The 18,915-nt window shown below is 33.1% G+C and overlaps 1 protein-coding gene and 1 long non-coding RNA gene across 3 annotated transcripts; one reads left to right on the top strand and one right to left on the bottom strand.

The window, feature by feature from the left end:
- The first annotated feature begins 14,507 nt into the window (after positions 1-14,507).
- Positions 14,508-17,864, top strand: LOC108467304 (rop guanine nucleotide exchange factor 1). 2 transcript variants are annotated; one of them, XM_053025093.1, is made up of 5 exons: positions 14,508-15,086; positions 15,408-15,467; positions 15,625-16,124; positions 16,495-16,848; positions 17,192-17,864. In XM_053025093.1, exons 1-5 carry the CDS (start codon positions 14,804-14,806, stop codon positions 17,621-17,623), a joined length of 1,629 nt encoding a protein of 542 aa, XP_052881053.1. In that variant the 5' UTR covers positions 14,508-14,803; the 3' UTR covers positions 17,624-17,864. The 2 variants fall into 2 exon arrangements, with proteins under 2 accessions (XP_052881053.1, XP_017623417.1); XM_017767928.2 differs by having other exon boundaries at positions 14,509-15,086; positions 15,408-15,524.
- Positions 17,334-18,657, bottom strand: LOC128289361 (uncharacterized). The gene is made up of 2 exons (XR_008278979.1): positions 18,281-18,657; positions 17,334-18,096 (listed from the first exon to the last, which is right to left on the bottom strand). It is a non-coding gene; the product is annotated as an uncharacterized LOC128289361 (long non-coding RNA).
- Positions 18,658-18,915: the final 258 nt, after the last annotated feature.

The following is an 18,915-nucleotide window of genomic DNA, read 5'->3' as shown; positions in this document are numbered from 1 at the left end:
AGCTGGAAAGTGAATTGAATACCCTATTAACTGCATCTGGACCGAGTCGGATATAGTTGGCATGCCATAGGATTTTGAGAAGGGATTTGGAGATGAGATTTGGATATGCTGATGTTTATATCCTTGATTTATCCGAAGAGGCACTTTGTGCTATTCGGTGTGTTTTGGATGGATTATATTATTCGGTGTGTTTGGGAGGATTATATGATCTTGGTGTGTTTTGGAGGATTATACTGGTGTGTTTTGGTTGGACATTTTGGTGTGTTTGGATGGAATCCGTGTATTCGCCAAAGTCCGAGTCTTGTTAATAGGGGTAAATATGAATATTAAGTGAAATTGAAATGAGAATTGAATTCCCTATTAACTTGTCGGACTAGTCGGATATAATTGGCATGCCATAGGAGCTGGAAGTGTACGAGATTTGTCGGCTATACTGATCAGCCACTTTATGTGTCGTATTTCAGGCACCTTGTGTGTCGTTTCAGGCACCTCGTGTGTCGTTTTAGGCACTTATGTGTCGTATACTGATCAGGTACTATGTACCATTTTAGGCACAATGTGCCGTACTGGTGTGTTTGGTTGGATCCGTGTATCCGTCTGAGTCCGAGTTATGTTAATAGGGTTGAGTAAATGAAATGAGAAAATCGAATGAATTTGATCGAATAAACTATTGAAAGTGTGAAAAAGTAGAATTATGAAAAGAAATGTGAATTGTGAATTGTGAATTGAAATAGAGATATGAGATTGAAAGCTTGAACCAAAGGTTCATGAATTGATTAAAGATAATATAGATGATATATGATGCCATTTGATGAAAGACTATTGTCGAGATATGAAATTAAAGCATAATTAACACATATGACTTATATTGTTACATGTTTGATGTCTATTATTTATTATAGTATTTATAATTTGAATTATGGTAATACCATTGAGTACAAACATGCTCAACATACGATTATATTATTATAATTCAAATTATTTATTATTATTAAGTGTTAAATCCCTATCACTCCATATGGGATTCAATTCTATTATGTTTGGAAAAAGAAGTCGATGGTGAAACTTACATGAGACTATTCTTCTATCTCTTCCGGTTTTCTCTGAGAAATCATTTGGATATTTATTATTATTTTCGTATGAGTTATGTTCTCGATTTACGGTATGGTATCGTATTTTGGAGTTCTTTATCTCGGTTTTCCTATCACTCTTATTTCGTAAATTATCGATCATGATTTATCCTTAAAGTATGTTCTTTGGTTTATGATGACTATGTCTATTATGATAAGACTATCCGTATGCATTTCGCATGTCTCACGATGTTATGTGCCCAACATGTTTGATTAAGTAAATTTTATTCAAAACTGAATAAGTGTGTGTTTATGTACACTTGGTTGAATAAGTATGATTAGTAAGTTCATATGGCTAAATTTAATGTTGTGATATGAAAATTTCATGAATGATATAGTATATTATTGCATATGAATGTCATTAAACTGTGATAGTTGTAAAATGATATTTGAATAAAAGTACAAATTAAGTGGAACAACGGATTTGAGTACTTTCGTTCAGTGGCTAAGACGAATTGACGGAAAAGACCATGGTTGGACCATGGCATCAATGTGATATGTGATCTGTGTAAGACCATAGCTGGGCTATGGCATCAGAGATATGTGATTACGTGCTTCCGTATAAGACCATATCTGGGATATGGCATCAATGTGATATGTGATTCGTGTAAGACCATGGCTGGGCTATGGCTACGGTGTGTGATATGTGACTATGTGCAAGACCATAGTTTTACTATGGCATGATGAAAACGAAGTACTCAATTCCGAAATGGTTCCCTAAATTGATTAAGAAAAGTAAGTGATAAATGGACTTAAAAGGTTGAAATTGATTAATTGTTGATATTGAGCTAAACTAAGTGAATTCATTGTTTGAAATTGTAGATGGTAGAAAATATTGATAGACTATATAAGTGTATAAATTTTCTTGAAGTGAATTATGTGAAAACGATGATGTTATGTATGAATGTCAAGTCATATGTGTGTAGTTATGAGAGTTAACTTAGAGGCTTTACGACCTCACCCTCTTACCAGAGTTGTAATTATGAGGGAATAAGTGAGATTTTGATGATATGCTCCGACACTGTATGCTACAGTCTAAAGGTTATTGGGAAGAGATGTTTGAGATTAATTCGGTTTTGATTCTGAGAAATTTTGTGGAAGTTTTTCATTAGAGTTGAAAGCAACTTTTTCTGGTAAGATTTTCTGGGACGAAAATCCCTAAAGGGGAGAGTTATAATGACCAAATTTTTCAAGGTGGTGTGGAAAATGTGATTCGAGATCACTAAATCCGACGAGTAAGTTTAGAAATTTTAATAAATAATAATTATAGGCCAAGCGAACTTAAAAGAATTATTTTAATTAGTGAATTTTGCGATTTTAAAAGAATTAATCGTAAATTTGGTTGAAAACGAGGTATCGAGACCTCGGATTTAGAACCGAGCCATAAATATTTTTATAAATATTTATGGAGTGTTATTAAGTTAGTATTAAAGTTTAGTTAGAAAATTTTAACGTTTGGTTAGTCAATTAATTAAAAGGACTAAATTGAAAATAGTGCGAAATTTATTAAATTGTGATTAAATAGTTTAAGTGATTAAAAGGAGGGATTTAAAAGGCAATTGGACCCAAATTGTATGGGCTGGACGGTTGGGAAAGAAAATCAGCAAAAAGACAAGGAGAAACAAGGGCAAAATGGGAAATTTTGCAAATTAAACATATAAAACAAGACAAATTTGAAAAATCTAGAGATATCATCATTTTTCTTCAGAAAAATGCCATGGGAGGCCTGAAAGCTGCTGGTTTTCATACTTTGACATATGTGAGTTCAATTCTTACCCTTTTCTTTGAGATTTTTATGTTTTGTGACTTTTACAATTAGGTCCAAGTGTTTAATTCATTAGTTTTTGATTTTATGAACAAAATTAAAAGCTATCATTGATAAGTGTTAGCTGCTTATGATGAAATAAAATGAATTTGAAGCTTTGATTTTGTTGTTTGATGATTTTATCAAGTAATTTCAATAGAAATTGATTTTAGGACCTAATTGTGAAAAAGTTGTGAATTAAGGTTTAGTGTTAAAATTCTGATTTTCAAAGATTGTGTAATAGTTTAGAATGATGGAATAAAATGTTAATTGAGAAAAATTAGCTTAATAGATGGGCTAATTGAGCAAGGACTGAATTGTATGACCTTTGAAATTTAGAGGAAAAATGGTAATAAACATCTTGAACTAAAACAATATTGGACAGCAGAAGTAGACTAACTTTGAAAAATAACCATAAATTGTAAAAATCGAATTAGAAGATGAATAAAATATGAAATTAAAGCTTATTGAGTATAGTTTTTCATAGAAGAAACGATGTAAGCAATGGATTTGTAAATTATGAGATATAATGAATTTTGTGAGACAAGGTTATAATGAATTTGGGTTCCCCTGTTTTGACTTTGGAAAATCAACAAAAATTGGAGAAAATTAATTAGAGTCTCAAATTTAAATGCTTAGAATCCTTAATGAGTCTATTTTCAATATAAATCAATGGTAACATTATCCGAGTTTTATACTGTGATATAATTAATTTTTAGTGAAGAGAGGTCAGAACTGTTGGATAGTGAAACAGGGGAAACTTAAATGAATAAAATATACTAATTGGATAAACCAAAAATTCTTAAAATTTTATATTAGAATTATATGTGAGTCTAGTTTTAGGGAAAATTTACAGATCTTAATTTTGAGCTCTGTAGCTCGAATTATAAATAATTGAGTGACTATGACTCGTGTGAACAGATTGATGTGAGCATTAATAAGTAAATTGTGAAATCGTACTTACAAGAATGTTATATACATTAAGGATGTGGAATGGAGAGGAGGAGGAGGAAAAATATATATGAATATTCAGTTAGCATGGCTAATTTGCATGTTTTAAGCTCATGGACTAAATTGAATAAAAGTAAAACTTTAGGGGGCAATTTTTTAAAAATGTCAAAAATGACTAAATTGAATGGAATAAATTGTTTTATTATCTAAATTAATAAATTGAATGAAATTATCAATTTAAGATTGGGTGAAATTTGGGAAAATGGTAAATTACCAATATGCCCCTAAATCTTGGTATTTCTGCAATTTAGTCAGGTAGGTTCGGATACCCTGAATGAGCATGTAAATATGAAAATTTAAGTATTGTATCGTATTTTATATGATATTTTGAATTGAATATATGAAAAGGATGTTACATGAAACATGAAAATGAATACCAAATAATATAAATTAATTGAAATTATTCTGAAAATTTCGGTAATGCCTCGTATCCTATTCCGGATCTCAGGTACGGGTATGGGGTATTACACAATTTTCATACTTTTTCAATATTTACAATTTAATAATGAATATATGAAATAAAACATTATATCATTACTAATTCAACGTTTATTGTTTATAATCGGGCATGTAGTCAATTTATACACAAGTCATTCATATATTTTTCCTCCTCCTCCTCCTCTCCATCCACATCCTTGGTATAAATAACACACTTGTAAGTAACCTGATCCATAATTTTCACTAATTACTTATGTGAATATTCAAGCTATCCACCCGTGTCATAGTAACTAAATTATTCATATCTGGAGCTATGGAACTCAAAATTAAGATCTGCTAATTTTTCCTGAAACTAGACTCATATATATTCTTACCATAAAATTTTCAGAATTTTTGGTTTAGCCAATAAGTACTGTTTATTCTTTAAATTCACCCCTGCTCTCATTCTCCACGCTTCGACCCTTCTTCACTAAAAATTAGCTATCTCTTCATACATGATACAAATGATGTTACTGTTTATTTCTCTTGAAAAATAGACTCATTTAGAATTCTATACATATAAATTTATGCCCCTAATTATTTTTATTAATTTTTTTATGATTTTTCAAAGTCAGAACAGGGGAACCCGAATTCATTCTGACCTTGTCTCACAAAATTCATTATATCTCATGATTTACAAATCCATTGCTTGCACCGTTTCTTCTATGAGAAACTAGACTCAATAAAATTTAATTTTATATTTTTTCATCTTCTAATTCGATTCTAAAATTTATGGTGATTTTTTAAAGTTAGTCTACTGCTGCTGTCCAATATTGTTTTAGTGCAAGCTGTTTATTACCATTTTTCCCCTAAGCTTTTAATAAATAACAATTTCGTCCCTACTCAATTAGCCTCTCAATTGAGCAGATTTTTCTCAATTAACACTTTACTCTATCACTTTAAACTACTTTACAACTTTTGGAAGTCATAATTTCAGCACTAGATTTTAATTCCAAACATTTTCACAATTAGGTCCTAAAATCAATTTCCATCAATTTTCCCTGATAAAATTATCATATATCAAAATTAAAGCTTCTATTATATGTTTATTCATCATATGCTTCCAGCACTCATCCATAAAAACTTTAAAAATTAGCCATGAAATTAAGAACTAATGAAATAGTAAGTTGGACCCAATTGTAAAAGTCTAAAAACATAGAAATTTCAAGGAGAAAGCAAGAATTAAACTTACATGAAGCTAGAGTATGAAAACCAGCTTGAACCCTCTTCCATGGTTGTTTTTCAGCTGATGAAAATGAAGAGAATTGAAGAGAATTCTAGATATTCCCATTTGGTCCCATTTTTATTTAGTTAATTTTGGTAATTTTCTAATTTTGCCTTAAATTCACCCATTTCCTGACTTTTCTCAACTATTGCCGCCCAAAATATCTCCTATGGGCTTATTTTCACTTTAGATCCTTCCTCATTTGATAATTGAGCTATTTAATCATTTTAGCAACTTTTACACCTTTTTCAATTTAGTCCTTTTTATTTAATTAACCACCCAAACGTTAAAATTTTCGGACGAAATTTTAATACTACCTTATTGATACTTCATAAATTATAAATATTTATGGCTTGATTTATAAAATCGAGATCTCGATACCTATTTTCTTCAATTTCTTGACTTAATAAATCTTTATAAAACACAAATTACTAATTTAAAAATCTCTCAAAAATCATATTTGGCTCATAATTATTAAAGAAATAAATTTTCGAGCTTATTTTTCAAATTTAGGGGTCTCAAACCACTATTCCCGATATCATTGAAAGTCGGTTATTACAATATTCGGGAGTGTTAGTTAAAACACATAATCAAGAAGCCTTCTCTCGAGCCTAATAATGGGAAGCTCATGTAAGCCATGTAACGGGAAACTTATCCGGGTTGTATAACTAGAAGCTCATAAGAGCCAATAACGGGTAGCTCCGAAGAGCCATTAATTGGGAAGCTCCAAATAGCTATATGTCGGGAAGTTCAAGCGAGCTATTTCGGGAAGCTCCGGAAAGCCATTAACGGAAAGCTCATAAAAAGCCTTTAATCGGGAAGTTTCGAAGAACCATATATCGAAAAGCTCATAAGAGCTACGGTGTGTCCATAACACATGCGTGATTACAACCGATCGGGATGCTCCAAAGAGCTGTTAAAGGAAAGCTTGCAAGAACTATATAACAGAAAGCTCGAGAGGGCCAAATATCGGGATGCTCATGAGAACTCATAAAGGGACGCTTTTTCGAGCTATGGTGTGTGCACAACGTATGTAGGACCACAACCAACTCGAGAACTCTGTATCCATCGAATCTCATTTATCCAAACGAGACTTATTATTTATCAAGTATTATTGGATATGTGACCGATTTTCGTACATGTCAATTATACAATACACATACATAACATTCAATTTAAATATATAAATATACATAATTTACTTACACAAACTTACCTCAACAATGTTCGTGAACTTGTATGCTACTAATCCGTTACTTTTTCTTTACCTCAATCTAGCTCCGTATTTGGTCTATCTAGATCTATACGAGTAAATTTAGCTCAATTTAATACAATTCATATTCAATTCAATTCAATTCACATCTTAGGCAAAATTACCATTTTGCCCTTATACTTTTAATTAATGATGATTTCGTCTCTAGAGTCGGAAAAGTAAAATTCATGCAATCTAACCCTTATTCCAAGTCTAACCGATTTTTACATGTAACATTTTCAGCCTATGTAATTCATAAAATTCAAAATTTTTCCATAAATTTTATATCTTTACAATTTAGTCCCTAAATCACAATTTCATCAAAATTCACTTTACAAAAGTTGTTTATCTATTAATAGTCTTTCATTTTCTACCATAAATTTCATAATTCATGCATATTCATCCATGGAAAAACTTTAATACTTTGATAACTTTACAATTTAATCCCCGAGATGCTAGATTAAGCTATTACGATCTCGAAAATATAAAAATTACTAAAAATAGGATAAGATTACTTACCCAATTAAGCCAAGTAAGCTTGCTTGAATTCTTTTCTCTTAGCTAGGGTTTCCATGTAATATAATTTGGGAAAGATGATGAAAAAGATGATATTTTGTTATTTAATTATTTATCATCTTTTGTTATTTCCAGTTTCTAATTTAGTCATTTTCTTTTTCTAATTTTCCATTGATGGCTAATCATGCTTATCTACTAACTCTTCTTAATGGTCTATTTTTCATATAAGGACCTCCAATGTTGAATTTCATAACTATTTGATACTTATAGCTACTAGAACTTAACTTTTGCATTTCATGCAATTTGGTCATTTTATCAACTAAACATGTAATCGGTAAAATTTTCTTAACAAAATTTTTATACGATATTCTTATCATATGTTAGACCATAAAATAATTTTAAAATAATTTTTTTTACGAACTCGGATTTGTGGTCCCGAAACCACTGTTCCAGTTTCACTAAAAATGAGCTGTTACAGCTATAGCCTAGTTGTCAATGTAAGTTCGTATGAACGGTTATTGTGTAAATGTTATTTAATTAAATTTTTATTATGTTATTTATAATGTAAATGGATCGATATATAAACGAATCAATGCTATGATGAATTGACGGATATCGAGTCCTAGTTGAACCTTAGGAATTCTTAGGATACAAATGACATGTCTTTAGAGATTTCATGTTTTGAGTGCTGCTCTTGAAAGTCCTACCGACAGTTGAGATCCTACATTTGTTGTAGATTCTCCATAGCTCGTATGATCAACATCGTGTAGCTTACATTTCAACCTACAGCCTGTGTGAGCAGGCTCATTTCACAACTCGTGTGAGCAATAATATAAAGGAAAGGTTACGGTTATATGTAAAGACACACTTCGTGTGAGCTTTCCCGAGTATCTGATGTAATTCTAAATGGTTCAACAAGCAAGAAAAAGGAATGAAATGACAAGTATTCAAATGGACTTAAGCATAATCTTATGGAAATAATTTATGAACTAAATGATGTATTTCATATGGAAATTTACTTATCTTATGGTTAATTCATTTGGTTTACATACAAGTGTGCTAACTTGTGAATTTAATGATGATGTATACACTTATGGCAAGCTTATGGTTTTGGTTGATATTATACTTATGCTTTATATTATGCAAAGGCAATGGTAAGTCATGTTTTGATTTATAAGAGCTTACTAAGCACTCGTTGCTTACGTAGTTTCTTTCTTTTGTTTTATAGATTACCGGAAGCTTATCGATTTGGAAGTTCATTAGAGATCTATCACACTATCCAGAAGTCAATTCGATAGTTTTTGTGCATTTTGGCCAAGGTTTATAATGACATGTATAGGGTGTTTTGTAATGGTATTTGAAGAATGTGTTAATGGTATTTTGGCATGTATTAGTTTTGAAAGTTATCTTGGTTTGGTACCATTTGATGCCTTGTCAAATTGTGTCATTTTGGTTAGCTTACTATGCATATTTATAAGTCTTTTATGGTATGTTTGGAATGGTATGGAAATGGTCAATTATGATGTGTTTTAGGCACATAATAGAATAAAGTCTTTATGCATGGAATGAAGTAATGTCTACATGTTTTGGTAAATATTGTGTTTTTATAATTGTGGTGCCTTTGAATGGCATACTAGTTAGTTGAATTAGGACCTTGAAATGGAATTTTGATGTGTGTTTGGGTGATGTTTCGGTCCCCTTAAAGTGTGCTTTAATGGGTTGAAAGGTTATGCATGAAATGATTTTGAAATGGCTTGATTTAGGTAAATTTTGAGTTCACACAGCTTGAGACACGGACATGTGTCTCAACCGTGTGAAGTACACAGCCTAGCGATACTATCATATGTCATTTGGGGATTTCTTAGGGTGCAAGTTAGTGAGTTGCATGACTTAACACACGGCCTGGCACACGGGCGTATAGGGCAACTCAGAGAGTTACATGGCCTGGCACATGTGTGTGTGGCACGACCGCGTGACCCTATTCATAGTGTTACACGGGTGAGGACATAGGCTGGGACACGGCTGTGTGTCCCTAGTTCGAAAGTTACACGGCGCAGATGGTCGTATGACCCTTATTTTGCAAATTTTGCATCTTTTTCCTAAATATTCCAAATTGTTTCAATTTGGTCCTGACTTGCTTCTAAGTTATTTTTAGGGCTTCGAGGGCTCGATTTAGGGATAGTATGCATGTGTATGGATGGTAACACTTCATAACCCTAATCCAGTGATGGATACAAGTTAGGAGTGTTACATTAGCCATTATTTGAAGCTGTACCGCTTCAATACAACAAGAAAAGCATTTTTAATGGGGTACTCTATGCCCACTTTCAATACCTAAACATTTGATGATGAGCTTGAATGGCCAAGTGTTTTGTGCGGGAGTTGTTGACACTCTAAACTACCCTCGGTAAAGAGGTCAATGTTGGTCATATGAGGCGAATGTTCATAAGCCCTAAATCACGAAATTGGATTTGTAACAATTTCTGAACTATCATCATTAGAACCTCAAGGTTCTGGCTCAGTTGGAACCTGCTTTAGTTCAGAAAAAAGTACTGCTTCCAAACTATCCGGACCGGACTGTCGAATTAGATCGAGGTGCGACTTTGATCTGTCAACAACATTTGTTGTTCTTTTTTCCTCGGCTGCATCTTTATTGTCATCTTCATCCATGCCATTTAATGTACCCTCGTCGGACCCAGTCGTAAGAAGTAAGTCATTAGTTCTTCTATACCCCATGTGCTACGTAAAATCTGCACTGGATTACCAGCCGGTGTAAGTTGATGCCCCATAAGTAGTCCTACCACAAGACATCGAACCACCGAAATTGAAATCAGACGCACTAACTGAATGTCGTGCCAGAGTGTCGAGGTTCACTACGCTTATACCTTAATTGATAGTAGCCGCCAAAGTTAAAATCAATGCCCGAAACTGAAAAATATCTATCCATTGATGCTTCAGAGACATCATAATAGGAGCTTTGTAACAAACCAGTGAACTCATCGCACAATCGTATAGTAAGACTTTCTGCTTCGGTTCTCGTATTAGTCGCAATAATGGTCGAAGATGGACTAGCTCCATTAGCTTCGACAAACTCGACATATAACTCTATTATAGCATTTCTGATTGAGTGGTGCAATGATATGGTCGCCTCCAGCTTGAATTCGCCTTTCATATCGAACAGTTCATACTTAAAAGGGTCAATCGATGCTAGATATCTACATTGCAAGCTTAAAACTCTTCCCCGGATCAAACCCCCAACTGAACAAGCTTTCTTACCATTTTCACTAATGGTCTTTCAAAAAGTGACCTTATCCTAAGAATCCTGGGTAAGGTTTGAAGCATTTTTTTTAGATATTTGATGAAAACACCTCTCTTACGACATATTTTCAAACACGGGGAATTTTTCCTTTGTAATCTTACCCCTCCTCGTGCCTATAAAAGTGAGGCTCCCCCTTCATACTCCATCATCTCTCCCATCTTTATTCATCCATTTTACAATATTTCTTTCGTTTGGTTTTCTTCCCTGCTTCAATGTTAAAAAATTTTGTAACTAATAAAATTTTTAGTTTGAGGTATTCTTAAGTTGTTGGTGATGCAATGTTGTTTTAAGATACACACATTTCATATATTCTGTCGAGATGAGACCATTACCTCAGAAACCTATCCTGTGGAAAGAGTGATTTTGCTTTATACGATTACAAGTGGAAGTCTACATGGAGGTTTCAATCAATAATTGTTATGAGGTCATGGATCGAAGTATAACGGAGGAGCCAATTGATGATCGTTTTGCGGGCATAAGCTCAAACTTTTCGGATGCACGGAGATGTTACCTTATAAATAAATACAGAAGTTTGAGGGCATAATCATAGGGAAAAACTATTAGGCTTCTTGCTATAATTTGTGTAATTTTTTCTCCGTTTCCACGCAGTCAATATCTTTAATCTTCTTTTTTTATCCAAAGGTTGGCACTGTTGTGGACGTAAGAGGACTCCGAGTGAGCAGCGGTTGTTGATAATAGTTGTCATTATTAAATAACCAATTACTAACCACGACTGCTTCTGTGCCGACTCAAGTTTGACATCTACTGTGTCAAAACATCCGCTCTCCGCGGAGAGTCCTCTTGTGTTCACCTCGGTATCAACTTTTGTATAAGAATGAAAGGTTAAAGATACCGACTGCCTAGAAATAGAGAAAAAAATTACGTTGATTACACTTATATATGGTTTCAACTTTATGATCATGGCTTCAATCTTATATATGGTATATCTAAGGCTTCATTTGCGGGTATCCAAAAAGCTTAAACTCATAACCACATAGTGACCGTCTACTGGCCCTCAATTATAATTGTCACCCTGAAACCTGACTTCTATAGGATAAGCTTATGAGGTAATGGTCCTATCTCAACATGACATATGAAATGTATGTATTCTGAGACACGTTATCGCATCTCTAACCCCTCAAATCTACTTATAAACTTTTACGGTTTCACTCTTAAAACATTAAACACTAAATCCTAATTCATAAAAAAAACTTAACCCTAAATCTAAAAGAAATTTAAAAAATGGCTAATGAGAGTGTGTGTGAAAGCTCGTCTAGTTGGGTGCGCTTTTGATACAATTGACAGGAAAGTATGCCCAACCAACTGGGTGCGCTTTCACACTCTCTTTCCAAAATCAGTTTATTTCCCTTAATTTAAAAAAAAAAAAGCCCTAAAAGGCCGTTTAAAACTTAAAATCATCATATACCTCTAATTCAGCTTCATTCTCGTCCTATTTATTTTATCCCTTTCTTTTTAATTATTTAAGGTTTGGGTTTTTAAAATATCATCGAAGATAAAATCAATTAAATTATTGGTTTTTACTAGACCGGTTCAATTAAATAATTTTTAATTGAATAAATTGTTAAAAATTATAAAATAAAAATATATTAAAAATAAAAAATCGATTCAATCATCATTCAATCCAGGCAATTGTTATCTTGATCGATTTTCAACTTAATTTTGAAATTAAACTATATAATTTTTAAAATATTAAAATTTTTATTAGTTTAATTATTAATTTAGACATTAAATATGGTTTCAAATATTATTGTGTAAATTTAAAACATTAATCAATTATTGATATGTTTTACTTACATATGGATAATTTGGATATGTGGAATTAAAAGAGTAATGTGTCAACAAAATATAAGATATTTTTAACATGATTAATCCAAATTATCTATATAAAATGTACACATACCATTACAAAATTGATCCATATATTTCATGTTATATTCAAAACAAGGTTTAATCAAGGATGATAGTGGAAGTGTGAATTTGAGGTCAAACCTAGAGTTAACCAAAGTTTTAAAAAGTCAAAACCGCATTAATTACACTTTTTAAACTTGTTTAATTTCCTAATCCAATGGCTTAGAGATGCGAAATCACGTTATTTTTTCTGTAAACATCCGCTTTCTTACCACCCCCCGGCAATTTTACTTAACCGCCGTTTCTTCCCTAATCAACATTTCGGACTCACACCCTCCCCCTCCACGCAAGCAAGTTTCGCGCCATGCAAAACAAGAAATTTAGCCACGTCATCTGCAAATTCCAACATGGCAAGCTCATCATTGATTATTATTATTAAATACATATATATTTCAAATTTAAGAATAAAAGCTACAACTTTTGACTCTAAATTCACAAATTTAATTTCATTTATTATCTACATTAATTCTAACTATTAAAATATGAATCAATCAAATTATTTGAATATACTAAATAAATAAAATCTTTATAAAGTAAAGTAGATATTTAAATTTAAAATAAAATAAATCTAATTATTTGAATTCAAATTTCAAAATAAATTAAATTCCAATAATAAATATTTGAATAGGGTTAACTATTTAGTTCATCGCTAAATTTTAAAACACTTTTTTTTATGATTAAAATAAAATTCTTGCAATTTCATCACTCAATTTTAAGACGCTTTCATTTTAGTTACCTAATCATTAAATCTCTAAGGTAGTTAACGATAAAAACTAAAATAATGTTTTAAAATTGTTAAATTGTATTTATTCACCCCTTGATAGCACCAATCGATTTGTTACTATAGTATTAAAATTAATTAAATTAGTCTCCTTTAAAATTTTATTTTATATTTTCAAATTAAAACCAACTCAAATAAATTATCTTTAATAATTATACATGAAACCTATTTTTATTATATAATATCGAGTCTTTCATACTAAGTTAAAAGCAAAGAAAAGTTCTTATAATTAATTTAATTAATTAATTTTATATTCTATTCCAAACAAAACCCAAATTTTTCATCTTTCTTTATCCGAACGAAGAACAAGTAATTAATTTAATTAATTGTAATTATTTTCTTCACTTTTAACTTAGCTTGAAGATTCAAAATTATATAATAAAAAAATTTAATTTTTCAGACAATTATTAAATATGAGTTATCAAGTTAATTTCATTCAGAATAATATGGAAACATAAAATAAAATTTTAAAATTTAAAAGGAGATTAATTTAATTAATTTCAATATTACAAGAACAAATTAATTAACATTATTAAGGGATAATTTTTTTCAACAATTTATTTATTTTATTTTATGTTTTTAAATTAAAATTTCAATATTGAAAAAATTAGAATTTTCAAAATTATTTTAATTGCACCATTGTTTCACTTTAATACTTGATTTTTTATCCCAATCAATACTTATAAAACGACCTAAAGATTGAGTAACTAAAATGAAAGTGAGAACATGACTGGCGTGTATAGTTAACCGCCGCTAGAGATTGAACGGTTGGGTGACTAAAATGGAAGCACATTAAAAGTTGAGTGATGAAATTGTAAAAAATTCATTTTAGGTGACTAAAATGAAAATTCTCTAAAAGTTAAGTGACCAACTATATAATTTATCTAAATTAATATTTTCTTTTATAAAATGCCTAACATTACTTATAACCTCTCTCAACCTTTAAATAAATGATAATCAAATCATCGCATACTCCTAATAATAATTTAAATATCTATACTTTCAATCACCTAAATAAAAAATTAATCGATCAAAATAATTAGATTTAAAAAATTTAACGTTACCATATCATAAAGATTAAAGAGGAAACACCGAAACAGAGATGGCCCAAAGGAAAAGGTCCGTGTCGGATGGTAAGACCAGAACATAACGGAAAAGACAAGTACCGTCAAACGCCGTCTCTTTTGCTTTCGCCACAAAAAGACATCATCAGTACCACAAAACCCATGACAGTGCTAAGCATGTAGACGCACAGTAACACAATTTTAGCCAGAGGAGCAGAATTTATTCGCATTATTATCAAATTCGTCCTTAGGGATTTGTTTCTCTTAACCATTGAATTTTGTGATTAAAAAGATCATGGGAAGTGTATCTTCAGATGATGGCTTTGATGAGCAGAGCGAGCGGTGCGGGAGTTATAGTTTGAGTGCAGATGTGAGTGAATCGGAGAGTTGTAGTAGCTTCTCATATCGGCGGTTCGAAGGAGAAGGTTGCTCCAGTTCCATGACCTCATCGTCTCCAAGGTTACCGGCTGCTGGAAGGTTCGGTTTTCAGGTGCCGTTGATGTTGCCGGTGATTGGAGGGAAGGATGTGGTGATATGGGATGATGAGAAGCCTGAGAAACGGGACACCAATTTGTCTGGTATTTCATTTTTCTTTTGTTTATTTTGGAAATTTTCTTCAACATTTTGGTTAGTTATAGGCTTACGCGAGATATAGATTTATGCTTGGTCAGTTTATGAGCGAAATGATTTTGCTTGCTTCTATTTGTAGCCTTTTTTTAGTATTTTTTTAATTATATCCTGTTCTTCTGTTAGTGTAAAATCGATCTCGGTTTCGGAATTTTTTGGAAAATTTAGCTTTCAACAGAGGAAGATTAATCTGCTTGATTTATAATTATTTATCGTTTTTTTTTTCCTTTTCATTTCAACTCGATTATTGATAATTTTTGAATGTTACGCAGAAATTGAGATGATGAAGGAGAGATTTGCTAAGCTTCTTTTAGGAGAAGACATGTCTGGAGGTGGGCATGGAGTGTGTAGTGCACTTGCCATTTCGAATGCCATCACCAATCTCTCTGGTTGGTGTGATTTTGCTTATAGTTTCGTTTACTTTTATTTAGGTATTGTTTAAATTAAATTTTCTTTTAAGCTAAGTGGTATTCTTGTTTGTTATGGCAGCGACCGTCTTTGGTCAGCTGTGGAGGTTAGAGCCATTAGCACCGCAGAAGAAGGCAATGTGGAGGAGAGAAATGGACTGGCTCTTGTGTGTGAGTGATTCGATTGTTGACCTTGTGCCATCTATACAACAATTCCCTGGTGGACGCACATACGAAGTCATGGTGACAAGGCCACGCTTAGATTTGTATGTAAACCTTCCTGCCCTTAAGAAGCTTGATGCAATCTTGATTACCATACTTGATGGGTTTTGTGAGACAGAGTTTTGGTATGTTGATCGGGGGATGGTCGTGGATGATGGTGGTGATTGTGAAGCTTGTGAAGAGAAGTGGTGGTTGCCTTGTCCAAAAGTGCCACCAAACGGCTTGTCAGAGGATGCAAGGAAGAAGTTGCAACAATGCAGGGATTGCACGAACCAAATACTTAAGGCAGCCATGGCAATTAATAGCAATGTGCTTGCAGAGATGGAGATACCTACTGCTTACTTGGAGAACTTACCAAAGGTATTCGACTGTGTTTATTTCTGAATAAACCGTATTAGCTATCATGCATTGGTTCTCTACATTGGGTAATAATTCTTGAATATTAATGGCTGGTATTCAGCATTGATCTATCAGCTTTCAGATTGATAGTTTCCTATGGAGCATCTCTATCAAGAGACCTGCTAGTAAAGGAAGGTGCTCAAATTAGGATTGGAAAGTTAAAAAATAGCTTTGGAAGGGAACAAACATGCGTGCTCACATTTCTCCCATTGAACGTCAAAATAACTGTTGCATGGACGGCTCTTTGGGACAGCTATTGTGACATAACTGTTTTTTAGCATAAGTTTTCTTACACTTGATTTGAATGTTAACAAATTTTCTTTGCCATCAGAATGGAAAGGCTTGTCTAGGAGATATCATCTACCGCTACATAACAGCTGATCAATTCTCGCCAGAATGTCTACTTGATTGCCTTGATCTATCAACCGAACATCACACTCTGGAAGTAACTAACAGGATTGAGGCAGCAGTGCATGTTTGCAAGCTCAAAGATCAAAGGAAACGCATTAATGACATCAAAGTTAAGCGCTCCTCGTGGGGTGGAAAGGTTAAAGGTCTTGTTTCCATTAGTGAAAAGAATAATTTTCTGGCCCAAAGAGCTGAGACCCTCTTACATTGCTTGAGGCGTCGTTTTCCTGGTCTTCCACAGACATCATTGGATATGAGCAAAATTCAATATAATAAGGTATTCCTCATAATTCTTTATGGGGAAAGAAAGTATAAAGAATCATTCTATCATGCGTTTGTCAAACCATGTCTCCTTATAAATGTGATTTTGGAAGCTCATTGGTTAATTAGTGAGGATAGAAATATAATTTTGTGTAACTACCATCATTCATCTTGGACCACAGCTTTTTAAAGGGGTGATGGAGCTTATAATGAGTGAATTTACAATTAGCCTTAAAGTCATCTAGTAGTTGGCATATGATGTAGCAGTGGGTCTCACATTGTTTATACATTCATGGCTTGCATCCTTCTTCTTGTTATACTAAGCAACCCCCACCCCCATTATTGTGTTTTAATTGCAGGATGTTGGGCAATCAATTCTTGAAAGCTACTCAAGGGTGATGGAGAGTTTGGCCTTCAACATTATGGCAAGAATAGATGATGTCCTTTATGTTAACGATGTTATCAAGCGCTGTGCTGAGGCAGAAACAGTTTCCCTTTTCAACAGGAGAGGATTGGGTGGTCTTCCAATCCAAAAACGAATGTCCCCAAGCCCCTTCTCAATTCAGCACACTCCTTATGCCTCTCCTTTTGCAACGCCAACCTTCTGTTCTTCAACCCCGCTCTCTGGAAACCCTGGAAGGGCACCTTCCTCTTTGAAGAGAAACATTCTTAAGGAGGAATCCGATTGGAAATTCGGAAAACCATGTGCAGTTGAATTTGAGAGGGTGTGTTCATATACACGGAGCCTCAGTGCGAGAAGAGTTTCTGAAAATGCTCATGAGAGAGATTGAAGCCGAAGATTCATGACCCTGCGTGAGGTAAGTTCTATGAATAGTAGAAAAAATTGCATAGTTTCATTGGTTGCTGACAGATTAAAGAGGATTCGCTGGATGTAATCATGTACATTTCTTACCATTAGGAGTACGAGTCTCAAAGTTTTGATTTCCTTTTGGCCTATTTTAACTTCAAATCGTGTTAGCCAAGGAAAAAAAAGATTATGCTTAAATCGAATTGTTAATTTTTTTGGTGGTCCATTTTGGGTCGCACTTTCATCTCCACATAGCCAGTTTTATGGATTAACAAAGTGCGGAAACATTCTACATGTGTTAGGAAACTAACGTTTAAGCATGGGTCAATCACTATAGTTCTTCCTTCTGGGTCAACGGCATAGAGCTTCCCATTAGATGAGATAATATCCTCAGGTCACCCACATTTTCAAGCACGACCTTTTTGTTTTCTCCGAACATCATAAAAGTCGAACCCTCTACAAAGTACCCAAATAAGGCGAGCATTATATTCTCATTACAATCGGTACTTGAGTGCAAGAAGACTACTTTCATCCTGTAGTCTCGGTATTGAGGATCCAAAAGATGAACAATATATAATTCATATTAAACCATATATTGATGACACAATTCAATGACTTGAAAGTTGGCTAAATCCAATACCTTTGGGAAGTTTTCCGGAAGAGGTTCCTGCTCATAATCTGAAAAGGATTCAACAGTTGTGTTTTGACACCGCGAGCTCTATCTCGGATTTTGACCAACCAGCAGGCAGGGGGTTGTGTTTAGTTAGGGTGAGACAATTTAACAAGGTAAAAGGTGGTTCTGGCAATATGGCTCAGATACTCTTCAAATCTACCATGTTTTCGTGAAGGGAGGTATATGGGAGAAGGGTAACGTTTGGCTATGAGAACTAGAAGCTCCGGTGGGAGTTGGGGCTCACAGGTCTTGCGTTGCACTCGCATCTACTATAATAAGGGGCAACAGCTGCCTGACTCCCTGCCATATTTTGTTTTTATATAAACATATGATCAAATTAAATAACAGACAATAAAAACTTGCTTTTTTGTTTTGTTTTGTTTTGTTTTTTTTTTATTTTTTTTATTTTTTATTCTGGCTTTGATGATGAAGTTGATGACCTTAGCGTAAAGTAGATACAAAAAGAAAGACATTCCTAGGAAAAAAATTTTGAACATCTTCAATGCACATAGAGGCCGAAGAATTCTTTTGACTTTGGTCAAATGCTATGCATTTTCACAATGAAGGGCTTACAATTGTCAACCAAGACAACGATTCTTCAA

This window comes from Gossypium arboreum, chromosome 2, assembly GCF_025698485.1.
Source record: "Gossypium arboreum isolate Shixiya-1 chromosome 2, ASM2569848v2, whole genome shotgun sequence".
Classification (NCBI taxonomy): Eukaryota; Viridiplantae; Streptophyta; class Magnoliopsida; order Malvales; family Malvaceae; genus Gossypium; species Gossypium arboreum.
The sequence above is the reverse complement of the archived record's forward strand: the minus strand, read 5'-3'. Positions and strand labels throughout refer to the sequence as shown.